At 74.3% G+C, this 17,214-nt stretch overlaps 2 protein-coding genes across 2 annotated transcripts; both read right to left on the bottom strand.

Annotated features, from left to right (window-relative positions):
* Window positions 1-31: 31 nt before the first annotated feature.
* On the bottom strand, window positions 32-15,029 carry BAG6 (BAG cochaperone 6). Its single transcript, XM_062598519.1, is given in 26 exon segments — window positions 32-163; window positions 406-552; window positions 649-756; window positions 853-942; window positions 1,020-1,115; window positions 1,413-1,565; window positions 2,191-2,315; window positions 2,750-2,852; window positions 3,554-3,607; window positions 4,117-4,286; window positions 4,591-4,773; window positions 6,830-6,917; window positions 8,157-8,257; window positions 9,063-9,167; window positions 9,653-9,712; window positions 9,814-9,940; window positions 9,942-10,055; window positions 11,103-11,300; window positions 12,360-12,489; window positions 12,562-12,770; window positions 12,772-12,882; window positions 12,956-13,009; window positions 13,196-13,386; window positions 13,895-14,012; window positions 14,088-14,180; window positions 14,851-15,029. Coding segments are annotated over 25 exon segments (3,024 nt in total). The 5' UTR covers window positions 14,163-14,180; window positions 14,851-15,029; the 3' UTR covers window positions 32-49.
* Window positions 15,030-15,639: 610 nt separating this feature from the next.
* LOC134152829 (basic proline-rich protein-like) lies at window positions 15,640-16,653 on the bottom strand. Its single transcript, XM_062598518.1, has 3 exons — window positions 16,423-16,653; window positions 16,196-16,230; window positions 15,640-15,730 (listed from the first exon to the last, which is right to left on the bottom strand). The coding sequence occupies exons 1-3, from the start codon at window positions 16,589-16,591 to the stop codon at window positions 15,659-15,661; spliced, it is 276 nt and encodes a 91-aa protein (XP_062454502.1). The 5' UTR covers window positions 16,592-16,653; the 3' UTR covers window positions 15,640-15,658.
* Between the last annotated feature and the right edge of the window lie 561 nt (window positions 16,654-17,214).

Raw genomic sequence — 17,214 nt, 5'->3', positions numbered from 1 at the left:
GGGGCCGGCGCAGGCAGAGAGGGGCAGAGCCTGGAGGGAGGCAGAGCCTTTATTGGGGGGGGCCTCGGGGGGGGCCCTCGTTGAAGACGCGCTGGGCGTTGGGGAAGCGCCGGGGCGAGAAGTCGGGGTCGTCGCGGAGCCGCTGCTGCAGGTCGGCCTGGAGCTGGGGGGGAGGGTGGGGCCTGGCGGCGGAGCCCCGCCCACAGCCTGGCCCCGCCCACAGCATCAGCCCCCCCCCGAGGGTGGGGCGCTGCCAAGGAAGCCCCGCCCCCAGCCTGGCCCCGCAGAGCTCCTGCCCCCGCACTAGCTCTGCCCTGGGTGGTGGCGTGGGGGGCACAAGCCCCTCCCTCCCCATGGGCCCTGCCCCTCCCGGGGCCCCGCCCTCCTTGGCCCCGCCCCCCGTACCTGCTGGCGGTAGCCCTCCTGCAGCGGCCCCTCGCCGAGCTCCCGGCTGAGGCTCTCGGGGGGGCCCAGGGGCCGGGCACCGGTGGCCCGGGCGGCGCGACCCACGGCGTCGGCCAGCAGCAGCGGGGGGCCCTCGGCCTGCATGGTCTGAGCGGGCGTCAGTGGGGCGGGACGAGCGGGCGAGGAGCTGGGAAGGGGCAGGGGGCCGTGGGGCGGGAGGGGGTGGCCGTGGGGCGGACCCACCTTGCGGCGCTTGGCCGGCATGCCGGTCAGGTAGGCGTCGCTGAGTGGCGGCTGCTGCTTCACCTTGCGCTGGCTCTGGATGTCCTCGCGGATGATGGGCACCCACTCCTGGGGGGGCCGGGGTGGGGGGCAGTGAGCGGGGCGGGGGGCTGCCCCACGGCACTGCCCCGCCCCGCCGCAGCACCCGCGGCCCCCCGCACTCACCGGGGGCACGGCGGCGGCCCAGGGCTCGCTCTCGGGGGCCAGCGCCTCCTCGGCCGTGGTGGCGGGGGCAGGGGAGCCGGCGCCGTCCCACTGTGGGGGGGGGGGCGGGGGGCGTGTCAGGGGGCGGGGCCAGCCCTGGCCCTGCCCCCCCCATCACCCCACCCTACCTGGGGCCCCTCGGGGGGCGGCTCCGCCTCCTGCACGTCCATTGGCTCCTCAGGCAAGGGCTGGGGGAGGGGAGCGCTGTCAGGGAGGGGCGGGGCCTGCCGGGGTGGGCGGGGTTACTGGTGGGGGCATGGTCACAGCTCAGGGGGCGGGGCCTCTTTGCTGGGGGTGGGGTTGTGCAGTGGGGGGGCAGGATCTAGGGGCGGAGTCGGTGAGGCTGGGGGCGGGGTCGCGTGGCGGGGGGCGGGGTTACCTGGCTGGAGGCGGGGTTGCGCAGTGGGGGGCGGGGTTACCTGGCTGGGGGCGGGGTCAGCGAGGCTGGGGGCGGGGTCGCGTGGCTGGGGGCGGGGTCGGCGAGGCTGGGGGCGGGGTCGCGTGGCGGGGGGCGGGGTTACCTGGCTGGGGGCGGGGTCGGCGAGGCGGCGCACGTAGGGCAGCACCTGCTCGGGGGTGACGGGCATGTGCTCCAGGACGCCCTGCAGCCGCATCCCCACCACGGCCGTGAGCCAGCTGACCAGCGAGGGCGACACGTCCGCCGACATGCGCCGCTGCGGGGAGACGCGCGTGGGCACGGCCGCTGCGCACACGCGCACGCGCACACGCACGAGGGCACGCCTGCCGCGCACGCGCACACGCACCAGCACGCCTGCCTCGCACACACGTGTGAGCACGGCTGCCCACATGCACACACACCCGAGGGCATGCAGGGGCACAGCTGCCTGTGCACACGCATGGGCACGGCTGCCACGCACACGCGTCGACACCGCCCCACCAGGGACACGCAGCCGAGGCAGCGGGTGCCCACGCCCCCCCCCCCCCCCCCAAAAAAAAACTCGTTCTACCCCCTCCCCAAGGTGATTCTGGGGGTTTCAGTGTCCCAGGACGGTTTTGCCCCCCCCCCCCCCATTTCATGCCCTCCCCGATGGTTCCCCCCCCCCAGCTGTGGACTTTTGCCCTCCCCTGGTGTTTTTTTGCCACCCTGCATGAATCCCCCCCCCCCCCAAAAAAAACGCTTCTCTTTCTCCATGGGTATTTTTGCTCCCTCCTCGGTGTCTGCCCCCCCCCCCCCAAAAAAACATCTTTCATCCCCCACGAGGTGTATTCCCCCCCCCCCCGGTATTCCCCCCCCAGGTGTATCCCCCCCCACTGCCCCCCCCGCGGGCGGGCGCTCACGATTCGGTCCCCGATGAGGGCGGCCAGGGCCCCCCGCTCCCCCCGCAGGCAGTGCAGGTTCAGCGCCAGGCACTCGAACAGGCCCCGGTTGCAGAGCTCCAGCAGCCGCGGCCCGAAGCTGCCGTCTGCGTCGTGCCGTCAGCCCCACGGCGCCCCCAACCTGCCCCACGGCGCCCCCCCCCCCCCCCGCCGAACCTGCCCCATGGCACCCCCCCAAACCTGCCCCATGGCATCCTCCCCCCCCCCAACCTGCCCCCAAGTGCCCCCCCAAAGGTCCTGTGCCTCCCCCCCCAAGGCCTTGCCTGCCCCAAAGCCTCCCCACTTGCCCCACAGCCTCACACCCTGCCCCACACCCTTCGTCCCTGTCCCACAATCCCTTCAACACCCCCCCCAACTGCCCCTCCCACCTCATTTGCCCCATAGCTCCCACAGCCCCCCGAACTGCTCCCGGCCCCCAAAGGGACCTCACGGCCTCAGAGGAGTCTCCAGCTGCCCCCAAGGCTGCTCCCAGGCCCCACAACCGCCCCCCCCCGCCCCGGGCCTCCTGCCCCCCGCGCACCGGTGCAGCGCAGTACGTGCAGCGCGATGCGGTTGAACTGCTCCTGCAGGAACTCCACGTTGCTCCGCGTGATGTCGACGCCGTCGGCCACGCGCACCCCGGCCTGCGGCGTGGGGCAGTCAGGGCCCGCCCCACGGCACCCCCAGGGACCCACAGGCACCTACATCCAACCCCATCACCTCGACCCACTTGCACACCACAGCATCCTGCAACACCCCCCTCCCCCCCCAACCCACCCCATAGAGAGGCCAGTGCTAGGGCTCTGGCTGCTCCACAGTGACCCGTAGCCAGCCCACCCCATAGCCCCTCTCTGTGCCCCCAGGGACATGTGCCCTCCGCCCCCATTGCCTCCACACCAGCACCCTGCCCCATATCTCCCCCCAGGCACCAAAGGGAACACGGTGATCAGCCTGCAGACAAGCAGCTCACACACCCCAGCACCAGCACACGCACACGTGCGCACGCGGGCAGTGAGCTGGGCACACACACAATGTGTGTGCGTGGGGTGCGTGTACGTGAACACATACATGTACGCGCACACAAAGTACGTGTGCATACACATACACACGTGTACACGTATGTGCCCACACAGTGCATGAGACGTGTGCAAGCATGACGCTCTTGCACAAACTTGTACGTCCACTACACGGACGCACACGCACGTTAGGGCGCGCCCAGCTCCAGCTCTGACGGACGGCCGTGCGAGCGGACACACGGGGATGTGTGTGCACACAGAGACGTATGTGCACGTGTGCACAACCCCCCCCCGCCCGCACACACCCACACGCACGTATTGCTACGTACGAAGCTCTCGCGGATGAACTCCTCCAGCCCCGTGATGAGCTCGTGCGTCGCCGCCTGCGGAGATGGGCTGTCGGTGGGGTCCCGGCCGCCCAGGTAGTGCTGGGGCAGGGGGCAGGGGGGTTTTGGGGGTCCTGGGGGGGGGGTCCGGCCCCGCCTCACCCGCACGTTGCCCTCGGTGGGCTCCCGGCCGCCCAGGTAGTGCTGGGGCAGGGGGCAGGGGGGTTTTGGGGGTCCTGGGGGGGGTCCGGCCCCGCCTCACCCGCACGTTGCCCTCGGTGGGCTCCCGGCCGCCCAGGTAGTGCTGGGGCAGGGGGCAGGGGGGTTTTGGGGGTCCTGGGGGGGGTCCGGCCCCGCCTCACCCGCACGTTGCCCTCGGTGGGCTCCCGGCCGCCCAGGTAGTGCTGGGGCAGGGGGCAGGGGGGTTTTGGGGGTCCTGGGGGGGGGTCCGGCCCCGCCTCACCCGCACGTTGCCCTCGGTGGGCTCCCGGCCGCCCAGGTAGTGCTGGAGCAGGGGGCAGGGGGGTTTTGGGGGTCCTGGGGGGGGGGGTCCGGCCCCGCCTCACCCGCACGTTGCCCTCGGTGGGCTCCCGGCCGCCCAGGTAGTGCTCGCGGAAGAAGCGGCGCAGCTGCGGCTGCAGGCGCTGCAGCGGCTGGCACTGCCCGTGCAGCAGCATCACCACGTCCACCATGGAGACGTTCTGGCAGATCAGCGACAGCAGCTCCCCGAAAAACCCTGCGCGGGGGGGGGGGGGGGTGAGGGGCAGAGACCCTCCTGGGGCGGGGCAGGGCGCCAAACCGCACCGGGGGGGGGGGGCTGCAAGCCCCGTTTGTGGGGCCTTGAAACCACCTGTCTGGGGCTGGAGAGGAGCCTTAAAACCACCAACCCGGACAAGCCGGGAAGCCTTGAAACCGCTCTCCAGGCCAAGGCGGCCCAGGCAGCAGCGCCGGCCGGGGTGGGGGGCGCTGCCGACCGCCCCACGCGGTGCCGGGCCCCAGGGCGCTGTGGGGCCGGGGTTGGGGGGGGGGGGGGGGCTCACCGCTGGGGCCCTCAGCGCCCGGCTCGAAGATGTTGGGGGTGCCGCTGAGGCGCTGGATGAAGGCGGCGATGCTCTCGGTGCTGCCCTGGGGGGCCCCCAGCGAGCCCAGCATGGAGGAGAGCACGCCCTGCACCACGCTGGTGAAGAACTCGGGCGGCAGCGCCTCGGGGGCCCCCGGCGCCCGCCCCCGGCCCCCCGCCCCCGGCGGCGGCCCCGCGGCCCCCGCGGGCGGGGCCGTGTCCGCCGCAGGGGGCGGGGCCGCCTCCGACGCGGGGGCGGGGCCTGCCGGCGTGGGGGCGGAGCTTCCCTGGGTGGCCTGGGGGGGGCGGGAGGGAGGGAGGGGGTGAATTACCCAGCGGGCTCTGGGGCGGCTGCTCCCAGCATGCCCTGGGGCGGGAAGCCTCCCCCTTCCCAGCATACCCTAGGGCCGCATACCTCCACATTCCCATCACGCCCCACAGCAACAGCCCTCCCCGCTCCCATCATGCCGTGCGGCAGATTTCTTTCCCTGCTGCGATGATGTCATGGGGCAGAGGCACCCCCCAAGTTCCCACAATGCCACAGGGTGCCCCCCCCCAGTCCCCATGATCCCATGGGGCAGCCCCCCCCCCCAATTCCCACGATGCCATGCAGCAGCCCCCCCAGTTCCCATGATCCCATGGGGCATTCCCCGCCCCCCCCCCCGTTCCCGTGATCCCATGGGCCAGCCCCACCTCCCCTCCCCGTCCCCACGACCCCGTGGGGCAGCCCCCCCCCGTTCCCATGATGCCATGCGGCAGCCCCCTCCCCGTCCCCACGACCCCATGGGGCAGCCCCCCCCCCCAATTCCCACGATGCCATGCAGCAGCCCCCCCAGTTCCCATGATCCGATGGGCCAGCCCCACCTCCCCTCCCCGTCCCCACGACCCCGTGGGGCAGCCCCCCCCCGTTCCCATGATGCCGTGCGGCAGCCCCCTCCCCGTCCCCACGACCCCGTGGGGCAGCCCCCCCCCGTTCCCATGATGCCGTGCGGCAGCCCCCCCCGTCCCCACGACCCCGTGGGGCAGCCCCCCCCCCGTTCCCATGATGCCGTGCGGCAGCCCCCCCGTGCCTGCAGGAAGTCGGTGACGCCCTGCAGGAAGGCGGGGACTCCCGGCATGGCCACGGCGACGGCAGGGGCCGGCCCCGCCCCCAGGAGCCCCCCCAGCAGCTGGGCCAGGGGCAGCTCCTCGGGGGGGGCGGCGGGCACGGGGCCGCCGGGGGCCCCCGCGGCGCTGCCCGGCCCTGTGCCGGGGGCCGGGGCGGGGGGCGGCGCCGGGGGGGCCGCGGGCGGCGCAGGGGCCCCCGAGGCGCCGGGGGCCGGCGGCGGCGGCGGCGGGGCGGCGGCGGCTGACGAGGCCGGAGAGGCGCCGCCCTGGGCTGGGGCGGAGGTGAGCGGCCGCCCCGTCCCCTTCCCACAATGCCCCGCGGCCCCGACCCTTCCCAGAGTGCAGTGGGGCCCCGTCCCCTTCCCACAATGCACCGCGGCCCCAACCCTTCCCAGAGTGCAGTGGGGCCCCGTCCCCTTCCCACAATGCACCGCGGCCCCGACCGTTCCCAGAGTGCAGTGGGGCCCTGACCCTTCCCACAGTGCACTGCGGCCCCTCCCCTTCCCACAGTGCACCAGACCCTCTCCCTCTTCCCACAATGCACCTCTCCCCTTCCCACAGTGCACCAGGCCCCCCCATTCCCACAATACACCAGGACCGCCCCCCTCTTCCCATAGTGCACCAGGGTGCTTCCCACAATGCACTGGGGTCCCCTCCCCTTCCCACAGTGCACTGCGGCCCCTCCCCTTCCCATAGTGCACTGGGGCCCCTCCCCTTCCCATAGTGCACTAGGGCCCCGACCCTTCCCAGAGTGCACTGGGGCCCCTCCCCTTCCCATAATGCACTAGGGCCCCGACCCTTCCCAGACTGCACTGCGCCCCCTCCCCTTCCCATAGTGCACTGGGGCCCCTCCCCTTCCCACAGTGCACCAGGCCCCCCCATTCCCACAATACACCAGGACCGCCCCCCCTCTTCCCATAGTGCACCAGGGCGCTTCCCACAATGCACTGGGGTCCCCTCCCCTTCCCACAGTGCACTGGGGCACCCTGTTCCCACCATGCACCATGCAGTCCGGTCCCACCACTGGGCCGGCCCCGGGCTGGGGCCTCCCCCTTCCCACAATGCCCCGGGGGCGCCCCCCCCCCCGGTGCCCTGCTGCCCGCCGGCCCCCGCCTCACCCAGCAGCACCGGCTGCATCAGGAGCTGCCCCACGAGGCCGCTGATGACCTGCGCCAGCGAGGCGCCCCCCCCGCCCGGCGCCTGCCCACGGTGCACCGGGGCGCGCGTCACCCGGGCGCCCGCCATCCCATAATGCACCGCGGCGCCCCCCCCGCCCGGCGCCTGCCCACGGTGCACCGGGGCGCGCGTCACCCGGGCGCCCGCCATCCCATAATGCACCAGGACGCCCCCCACCATCCCATAATGCACCGCGGCGCCCCCCCCGCCCGGCGCCTGCCCACGGTGCACCGCGTCACCCGGGCGCCCGCCATCCCATAATGCACCAGGACACCCCCCACCATCCCATAATGCACCAGGGCCAACCCCCCCATCCCGCAGAGCCCCCCCCACCCCCGCTATCCCAGCATGCCCCTCTCCACCCCAGCCCCCCCGCTATCCCAGCATGCCCCTGGCCTCCTCACCCCCCCGCTATCCCAGCATGCCCCCGGCCTGCCCACCCCCCCCATCCCAGCATGCCCCTCTCCACCCCAGCCCCCCCGCTATCCCAGCATGCCCCCGGCCTCCCCAGCCCCCCCGCTATCCCAGCATGCCCCTGGCCTCCCCAGCCCCCCCGCTATCCCAGCATGCCCCTGGCCTCCCCACCCCCCCCATCCCAGCATGCCCCTGGCCTCCCCAGCCCCCCCGCTATCCCAGCATGCCCCTGGCCTCCCCAGCCCCCCCGCTATCCCAGCATGCCCCCGGCCTCCCCACCCCCCCCATCCCAGCATGCCCCCGGCCTCCCCAGCCCCCCCGCTATCCCAGCATGCCCCTGGCCTGCCCACCCCCCCCATCCCAGCATGCCCCTGGCCTGCCCACCCCCCCCCATCCCAGCATGCCCCTCTCCACCCCAGCCCCCCCGCTATCCCAGCATGCCCCCGGCCTCCCCACCCCCCCCATCCCAGCATGCCCCTCTCCACCCCAGCCCCCCCGCTATCCCAGCATGCCCCTGGCCTCCCCACCCCCCGCTATCCCAGCATGCCCCTCTCCACCCCAGCCCTCCTGCCATCCCAGCATGCCCCTGGCCTCCCCAGCCCCCCCGCTATCCCAGCATGCCCCTGGCCTCCCCAGCCCCCCCATCCCAGCATGCCCCTCTCCACCCCAGCCCCCCCGCTATCCCAGCATGCCCCTGGCCTCCCCAGCCCCCCCATCCCAGCATGCCCCTCTCCACCCCAGCCCCCCCGCTATCCCAGCATGCCCCTGGCCTCCCCAGCCCCCCCGCTATCCCAGCATGCCCCTGGCCTCCCCAGCCCCCCCGCTATCCCAGCATGCCCCGCGACTCACGCTGGCCTGGGGGGCGCCGGGGTGGGTGGGCCGGGGCCCGGGCGGGGGGGGTCGGGCAATGACGACCCGTGCGGGGGCCGGGAAGCCCCCGACCGCCTGGCCTGGGGGGGAGAGGCGCTGTGGGGCAGGGCTGCCATGGGGCAGCGCCGTCCCGCCGTGGGGCAGGGCCCCCCAAGCACAGGTCAGCACCCACGGAAACCCCCGACCGCCTGGGGGGGGTGGGAAGGGGCGCCGTGGGTCAGGGCTGCCGTGGGGCAGGACTTCTCTGCCATGGGGAAGCAGCCTGCCAAAAGAGCAGCTCCCCCCCTCCGCACTGGGGCAGTCTGGGGTGCTGTGGGGTGCCATGGGGTACTTTGGGGGCACTATGGGGCAGACTGGGGGTCAGTCTGGGGCACCATACCACAATCTGGGGGTGCTGTGGGGCAGCTTGGGGGTGCCATGGGGTGGTTTACGGGCACTGCAGGGCAGTCTGGGGCACCGCGGGGTGACCTGCAGGCACCGCAGAGCATTGTGGGGCGCCATGGGGCAGTCTGGGGCACTATGGGGTACACTGGCGGTGCCATGGGGCATTGTGGGGCGCCGTGGGGCACTCTGGGGGTGCCGTGGGGCACTCCCGAGGTACTGTGGGGCGCTGTGGGGCACTCCCGGGGCACTGTGGGGCGCCGTGGGGCACTCCCGGGGCGCTGTGGGGCGCCGTGAGGCACTCCCGGGGCGCTGTGGGGTGCTGTGGGGTGCCGTGGGGCACTCCTGGGGCGCTGTGGGGCACTGTGGGGCACTCCCGGGGTGCTGTGGGGTGCCATGGGGCACTGTGGGGCACTCCCGGGGCGCTGTGGGGCGCCGTGAGGCACTCCCGGGGTGCCGTGGTGCGCCGTGGGGCACTCCCGGGGCGCCGTGGGGCAGCCCTACCTGTGGCGGCGGAGGCGGCGGCGGCCACGGCCTGCTGGGTGATCTGGTGGGCGACGGCCTGCAGGAACTCGGGGGGCAGCGGGGGCAGCTGCAGGGGGGCCCCACCTGGGGGGGCGTCAGCGGCGCCGGCCCCACAAGTACGCCCCACGCCCGAAGCGCCCCCAAGGCACCCCCGATCCTCCCCAAATACCTCTGACCCCCCCAAATGCCCCCAGTGCCCCCAAACTGCCCCAGACGCTCCGCCCCGAGGGCCCCACGCTCCCCCCACACTCCCCCTGCTCACCCCCAAGCCCCCCAAAGTGCCCCCAAACCACCCTGCGCGCCCCCAAATCCCCCAACGTCCCCAAATGCCCCCGATTCCCCCCCAAACACCCCCAAACCCACCCCAGACTCCCCCAAAGGGCCCCCAACCCCTCAAGTGCCCCCAGCTCCCCCCAGGTGCCCCCAGCTCCCCCTCAGATCCCCCCCGGCTCCCCCACCCCAATGCACTGCAGCCCCCTCCGGCTGCCCCAAACACCAACTCTCCCTAAGTCCCCAAACACCCCTAAATCCCCCCAAAACACCCCCCAGCCCCCCCCCTCAAGGCTCACCCATGCCCAGGCCGTGCCCGGGGGGGCCAGCGCTGCCCCCAGCTGCCTGCGACCCAGAGTCTGGGGAGGGGGGGACACAAAGGGCAGAGCATCAGCACCAGGGGCCCAGGCGTCCGGGCGGGGCCCAGGCGTCCGGGCGGGGCCCAGGCGTCCTCGCTCACCCTGGATGTTCATGTGCATCATGACGACGGGCTCCACGGTCTGGTGCGAGATGCGGATGACGCGGGGGGGCCCCGGCGGCGCCCCGGCGGGGGCCGGGGGCGGCGGCGGTCCCGGGGGGGGGCGGCGGCCCCTCGGGGGGGTCCCCCGGGGGGGAGGCCGCAGGGGTGCCCTCGCTGGGGCCGGGGGGCGCGGGGGCCCGCGCCCCGTTCCCCGTCATCGTCACCGTGGTGCCCACGTTGATCTGGGGGCGAGAGCAAAGCATCAGCAGGGCCGCCCGGACGCCTGGGCCCCCTCGGAGCTTGTCTGTGCGTCTGGGTCTTCTCCAAACCCGCCCGGACGCCTGGGCCCCCTCGGAGCTTGTCTGCGCGTCTGGGTCCTCTCCAAACCCGCCCGGACGCCTGGGCTCCCTCCAAGCCAGTCTGGATTCCTGGGCCCCTTGGAGCCCGCCCGGCCGCCTGGGACCCCCGGGAGCCCACCTGGACCCCTCGATCCCCTTGGAGCCCGCCGGGACGCCTGGGACCCCCGGGAGCCCACCTGGACCCCTCGATCCCCTTGGAGCCCACCGGGACACCTGGGACCCCCGCGAGCCCGCCCGGCCGCCTGGGACCCCCGGGACGCCTGGGACCCCCGGGAGCCCACCGGGACCCCTCGATCCCCTTGGAGCCCGCCCGGCCGCCTGGGACCCCCGGGAGCCCACCTGGACCCCTCGATCCCCTTGGAGCCCGCCGGGACGCCTGGGACCCCCGCGAGCCCACCTGGACCCCTCGATCCCCTTGGAGCCTGCCCGGCCGCCTGGGACCCCCGGGAGCCCACCTGGACCCCTCGATCCCCTTGGAGCCCGCCCGGCCGCCTGGGACCCCCGGGAGCCCACCTGGACCCCTCGATCCCCTTGGAGCCTGCCGGGACGCCTGGGACCCCCGCAAGCCCGCCCGGCCGCCTGGGACCCCCGGGACGCCTGGGACCCCCGGGAGCCCACCGGGACCCCTCGATCCCCTTGGAGCTCGCCCGGCCGCCTGGGACCCCCGGGAGCCCACCTGGACCCCTCGATCCCCTTGGAGCCCGCCCGGCCGCCTGGGACCCCCGGGAGCCCACCGGGACCCCTCGATCCCCTTGGAGCCCGCCCGGCCGCCTGGGACCCCCGCGAGCCCACCTGGACCCCTCGATCCCCTTGGAGCCCGCCGGGACGCCTGGGACCCCCGCGAGCCCGCCCGGCCGCCTGGGCCCCTTGGAGCCCGCCCTCGTCGCAGCGCCCCGCCGCGGGCCGGGCCCGGCCGCCGTGGGGCCGCACCTGTATGGGGATGGCGGCCTGCTGCAGCACCATGGGGGCGGCGTAGTGGGCGAGGGGCCGGGCGACGTGGAGGTGGCGGGGGGCGGCGCCGGCCAGGTTGCAGCGCAGGTCCGACAGCGCCACCAGCACGTTGCCCAGCAGCCGCTGGCTCTCGCCCACCAGGTTGATCACGCGCTGGTCCTCCTCGCGGGCCTCCGTCTGCGGGCGCGCGGCGTCAGCGGGGCCCCGGAGCCCCCAGGCCCCGCGGGGGCCTGGCCGCCCCCCAGTCCTGCACGGTATCACCCGGAGCCCCTCAAAAGGCACCGCCCTCCCACAGCCCACATGGTATTGTCCAGAGCCCCCTAAAAGAGCTCGACCCCCCACAGCCCACGTGGTATCGCCCGGAGCCCCCTAAAAGAGCTCGACCCCCCACAGCCCACGTGGTATCGCCCGGAGCCCCCCAAAAGCCCTGACCCCCCACAGCCCATGTGGTATCACCCGGAGCCCCCTAAAAGAGATCGACCCCCCAAAGCCCACGTGGTATCGCCCGGAGCCCCCCAAAAGCCCTGACCCCCCACAGCCCACGTGGTATCGCCCGGAGCCCCCTAAAAGAGCTCGACCCCCCACAGCCCACGTGGTATCGCCCGGAGCCCCCTAAAAGAGCTCTTCCCCCCACAGCCCACGTGGTATCGCCCGGAGCCCCCCAAAAGCCCTGATCCCCCACAGCCCACGTGGTATCACCCGGAGCCCCCTAAAAGAGCTCGACCCCCCCACAGCCCACATGGTATCGCCCGGAGCCCCCCAAGACTGCAGCCTCCCTCCCCGCAGCCCCACACGGCTTTGCCTGGAGACCCCCAAGACGGACTGACCCCCCCGAACCCACACGGCATCACGCGGAACCCCCCAAAGAGCCTGATCCTCCCCCCAGCCCCACACGGTGCTGCCCAGAGCCCCCCAAACCTCCCCCAGCTCCCCGTGGTACTGCCCGGAGCCCCCAAAAGGGCCTGCCCCCCCCCCACAAACAGCCCCACGTGGTATCACCCAGTTCCCCCCCCCCTACCAAGTCTATACCACTCCCTTGGGGGGGGGAACGGACTGCACCACTACCAGGACGGTGGGGAGAACCCGGCCTGCCCCACTGCCAGCCCCTGGAGGGGGGGACCAGCCGCCTCGCTGCCGGGGGGGGGGAGCCGTGCCCCCCCCGACCCCCTCCTGCCCCCCCCGCCCGCCTCCTGCCCCCCCCGCCCGCCTCCTGCCCCCCCCGCCCCCCCCGCTCACGTTGTTGTTGTAGTCGGCGGAGCCGGCGGCTCCCAGGATCTCCTGGCAGCGCTGCCGGAAGGGCTCCAGCCGCCCCTCCAGGCGCCGCAGCTCCAGCAGCACCTCCAGGTACTCGCCCGGCGCCGGGTGGCTGCGGAAGGGGGGGGGGTGAGAACGGCCCCCCCGGCGGCGCCGACAGCCCCCCCGGCGCCCCCCTCCTTACTTGGCAGCGGCCTCGGGCGCCGGCGGCGGCTCGGGGCCGGGCGGCGGCGGCTCGGCGGGCGGCTCGGCGCGCTCCTCGGAGGCGGCGGCGGCGGCGGGGGGGGCGGGGGGCTCCTCGGGCGGCCCCTCGGCGGGCGACGGGGCCCCGCTGCTGCCCTGCGGGGCGGGGGGGGCCGAGGGCAGCGGGGCGGGAGGGCGCGGGGGGGCGCGGGGGCCCCCGCCCGCCCGCCCGGGGGGCTCCGCTCACCTCCAGGCGGTTCAGGATGCCCTGGATGTCGCGCAGCATGTGCTGGGCCACCACCAGGCGCATGCGGGGCTCGCTCTGTGGGGGGCAGGGCAGGGGGTCAGGCGCCACGGGGGGGGCCCGGCCACCCCCCCCGGCACCCCCCGCCCACCTGGATGGGGGCTTGGTCCATGTTGATGTGCACGTCCACCGACGAGCCGTCAATCTGCACAAACCCCGCAGAACGCGCTCGCAAAAACCCGCGGGAACGGCCGCCGGGTGAGAGCCCCCCCACCCGGAGAGCCCCCCTCGGGCGAGAGCCCCCCCCAGGCGAGAACCCCCCCTCGGGCAAGAGGCCCCCCCCCGGGTGAGAGCCCCCCCTTGGGAAAGAGCCTCTCCCCCCCCCGCTCACCGGCAGGTTGAAGGTCCCCACCATGACGTAGCTGTTGGCGTTGCGGTCGTGGCCGGGGGCCCCCGGCCCCCGCGGCCCCCCGCCGTTGTGGGGGGCCGAGGAGGAGCCCAGCCCCGAGGGCCCCCCCCCGGAGGGCGACTGGGCCTGAGGGGGGGCCCGCTCCACCAGGTGGATCACTTTGCCCCCCACATCTGGGGGGCAGAGCGAAAGAAGGGGATCAGCCAGGCTGCTCCCCCGCAAGCGCAGCCCGAACCGCCGCCGACCCCCCCAGGCGACCCCCAGGGTCTCCCCGAACTCCCGTAAACCCCTGCGAGCGGCTCTCACACGAACCCAGTCCTGCCCCAAAGCCCCCCAGTTCCCCTAGCTTGTTCTCCACCCCCCCACTGCCCAGGACACCCCCAAGTTCCCCTCGCTCGTCCCACGGCTCCCTCCAACTACCCGCAGACACCCCGAGCGCAGCACAAAGAGCCCCGGAACTGCTCTGACGAGCTCTGCAGCCCCCCCAGCAGCTCGCCCCCACGCACAAATACCCCAACTGCTGCCCAAAGTGTCTCCAGGGCTCCCCCCACCCTCCCAGGGCCCCCCAAACTGCTGTAAACACCACCAAGAGCTGCCCAACTCCCCCCACAGAGCCCCTGAACCACGCCCGGAGCTTCCTGCGCCCCCCGACTCCCCCAGTCCCCCCCAGCCCCCCCTCACTGTATTCTTGCAGCTTCTTGTCGTCCTGCAGCACCCGGCCCTGATAAATGAGCCGCTGCTTCTCGGCGGGGATGGACACGGCGCCAGCGATGTGCTCCTTGAAGGCCCGCACCGTGATCTGGGCGGGGGCACGCAGGGTCAGCGGGGTCGCGGGGGGCGGGGAGGGCGCGGGGACCCCCCGTCCCAGCCTCACCTCTGGCTCCACGTGGAAGCTCCGGGTCTGCGAGTCCAGCGTCTTCACCAGCACCTCAAGCTGCTCCTCCGCCATGGTGCCGCCGGCCCCGCCCTGCTGCCCACAGCACTGACCCCTGCCCTCCGACCCCACGGCCCCTGACCCCCGCCCTCCGACCCCGTGGCAGCCTGAACCCTGCCCTCCGACCCCACGGCCCCTGACCCCCGCCCTCCGACAATGTGGCAGCCTGACCGCTGCCCTCCGACCCCACGGCCCCTGACCCCTATGTTCCGACCACACGAGCCACAACCTTTGCCTTCTGACCCCACAGACCCTGACCCCTGACCTCTGACCCTGTGGCCACCAGCTACTATGCTCTGACCCCACGGCTGCCCAACCCCTGCTCTCTGACCCCGTGCCCGCAACCCCTGCCCTCTAACCCCACGCCAACCCCGATTCCTCACTCTGACCCCTGGCCCTGACCCCTGCCCTCTGACCCGACGCCCTGCCCTGACCCGCGCTCCTTGTCCCCGCAGCTGTGCCAGCCTCAACGTTAACCCCCCACCTTGACCCCTGTGCTCTGACCCCTGACCCCACCCCAACCCCCACCCTGCCCCGCGATCTCTGACCCGCAGCCCTTCACCCCACTGCTGACCTCTAACCTCGTGACCCCAACTCTCCCCCTCAAACCGCCTGCTCCGCGCCCCTGACCTCTGACCTCCAACCGCACCCCAGCCCCACCCCTGACCCTTGACCTCCCCCCCGCCGATCAGCGGCGACTTGCCTCCGCGGGCAGCCGTTATCGGCTCAGTGTGCGATCCGCTTCCGGGGCAACCGGGGCGGAGGGGTGCGCTTCCGGGGGTCGCGGGCCGCTTCCGGGGGTCGCGGGCCGACAGCGGGCCCGGGCCGGGGCCGCGGGGCCGCGCTCGGTGCGGAGCGGCTCCTCCGTGCGCCTCCGGCCGCGCCGCCCGGCCGCGCTCTGCCGCGCCTGCGCCGCGCACGCAGGACCCCGCGCCGCGCCGGGCGCCCGCGCCGCGCCTGCGCCGCCGCCGCGCAGGCGTGCGCCGGGCCGCCCCAGCCGAGGGGGCCTTCGCGCCTCGCGCATGCGCCACGCCGCGCCGCGGCGGGGCAGCCGCAGCGGCCGCCATGTTGGCGCCGCTCCCGCCAGGGAGTGCCGCGCAGGCCGCCATCTTGGCTGAGGGCGCCGCCATCTTGGCTGAGGGCGCCGCCATCTTGGCTGAGGGCGCCGCCATCTTGGCTGAGGGCGCCGCCATCCCCCTTCTCCCCCCCCCCCCGCCGTTTGATGCGGAACGTCCGAGCGTAAACATGGCGCTGGTGCAGGGCGGGGCGGGGCAGAGCAGCCCCCCCACGGCCGGGGCTTGCGGAGGGCAGAATAACGGCGACATACTGGGGCAGCCCTCACCCAAGATGGCGGCCCAGGCCGCACACCCTCCCCCCCCCCCGCAGAGAAAAGGCGGGACCCCCCACGCGTGCCCCCCCCCCGTTGCTACGGAAACAGCTTTCCCTGCCCTCTGACCCCCCCCCCAGAAAGCAGACACCAGCAGGCCACGGGTCCAGACCCAAACCCGACTTTATTTGCCCCGACCCCAGCCGCCCCCCCAATCTGTCGGCGCCGTCTGTCCCTCGCAGGCTCTGTGCCGGGGCTGCGGGAGGAGAGAGAAGCGTCAGTGGGGGGGACGGGGGGGCCAGGCGGGCGAGGGGCACGCCGGGGGGGGTCCCGGGGCGCCAGGAGGGTCTCGGGGGGTCCCGGGGCCGCCTCGGCTCAGGGCGCTGCGTGGGGTCGTCACGGCGGGATCCGACTCCGTGCGGGTTCCTCATCGCCGGGGGGCCCGAGGGGGGGGCTGTGGGGGTGGTCCGAAGTGGAGGGGGATCCCAGTGTGTGCGGATCCCGGGGGGGGTCTGGGGGGTAGCGAGGAGGGTTAACGGGGAGGATGATCCCTGGGGGGATCTCAGTGCATGGAGGGGGCGGTTAACGGGGAGGGGGGATCCCGGGGGGGTGTCAGGAGGGGTCCCGATGAGGGGGGACTTGAAAGGAAGGTTTATGCGGAGAGGCGGATCCCGGAAACAGGATTAACGAGGCGGGGGGAGCCCGGGTGGGGTCGACTCACTCTGCCGCGTCCTGGTCCCGGCGGGTCTTGGGCACCTGGAGGACACGGTGTGGGGGGGGGGGGGGGGAGTTAGCGAACGGGAGGGGCCCAGGCGTCCGGGGGAGGGGGCGGGGGGCGTCGCTCAGGCTGGGGGGGTCGTCACGGCGGTCGGAGACTCTAGTCTGGGGGATCATCACGGCGACGCCCGGGGCCCCTGGGGGAGAAGGGGGGGACGGGGGGATCCTCACCGCATGCTGCATCCGGGGGACCAGGCGTCCGGGGGCTCCGGCCTGCGGGGAGAAACGGAGACGTGAGCGGGGGGGGCGGGGGAGGCCGCGCCCGGGGAGGGCGGCGGGCGTCGCTCAGGCCCTGGGGGTCGTCACGGGGGTCGGAGACTCTAGTCTGGGGGATCATCATGGCGCCGCTCCGCGGGGCAGGGGCCCAGGCGTCCCGCTGCGCCCCCCCTCCCCTCCCCCCCAACTCGCCTGCGCGTCCCCGGCGCCCGGCGGGAAAAGGCCCCGCGCCGCCGCCGGGCGGCCCTTTATAGGGGCGCCGCCGAGGCCCCGCCCCTCTCCTCGCCCGCCTCCAAGATGGCGGCGGCGCCACCGGCGCCCGCGCGCGAGACCGCGGCGCTGCCCGCGCGCAAAATGGCCGCCGCGGCTTCGCTCCCCGCCCCCTGCGCGCGCAGCGCTGCCCGCTCCGCCCCGCCCCCTGCGCGCGATTGGCTCCGCCCCCAGCCCGTCTGGCTCCGCCCCCAGCCCCGCCCCTCCCGGCAGAGCCCCCCCGCGGCGCGGGGGACTCGCCCCCCCCCCCCCCCCCAGGCAGACAGCAGCGTCCAGGGACCCGGCGGCGCCGGGCGACTTTATTACCAAAAAACCAGAAATTGTACAGCTGAGAGGAGCCGGGGGGAGGGGCCGCCGGAGCCCCGCCCCCCGCCGCGCCTCGGTTCCTTTTGCTTTTTTTGTTTTTTTTTTTTTTTGTCTTTTCAGGCCTTTTTTCTATAAAACGCCCCGTGTCCAGGCGGGGGCTGGGGGAGGCAC

This window comes from Rhea pennata, chromosome 34 (assembly GCF_028389875.1).
Source record: "Rhea pennata isolate bPtePen1 chromosome 34, bPtePen1.pri, whole genome shotgun sequence".
Classification (NCBI taxonomy): Eukaryota; Metazoa; Chordata; class Aves; order Rheiformes; family Rheidae; genus Rhea; species Rhea pennata.
Note: the sequence above shows the minus strand (reverse complement) of the source record. Positions and strands in the feature narration are given on the sequence as shown.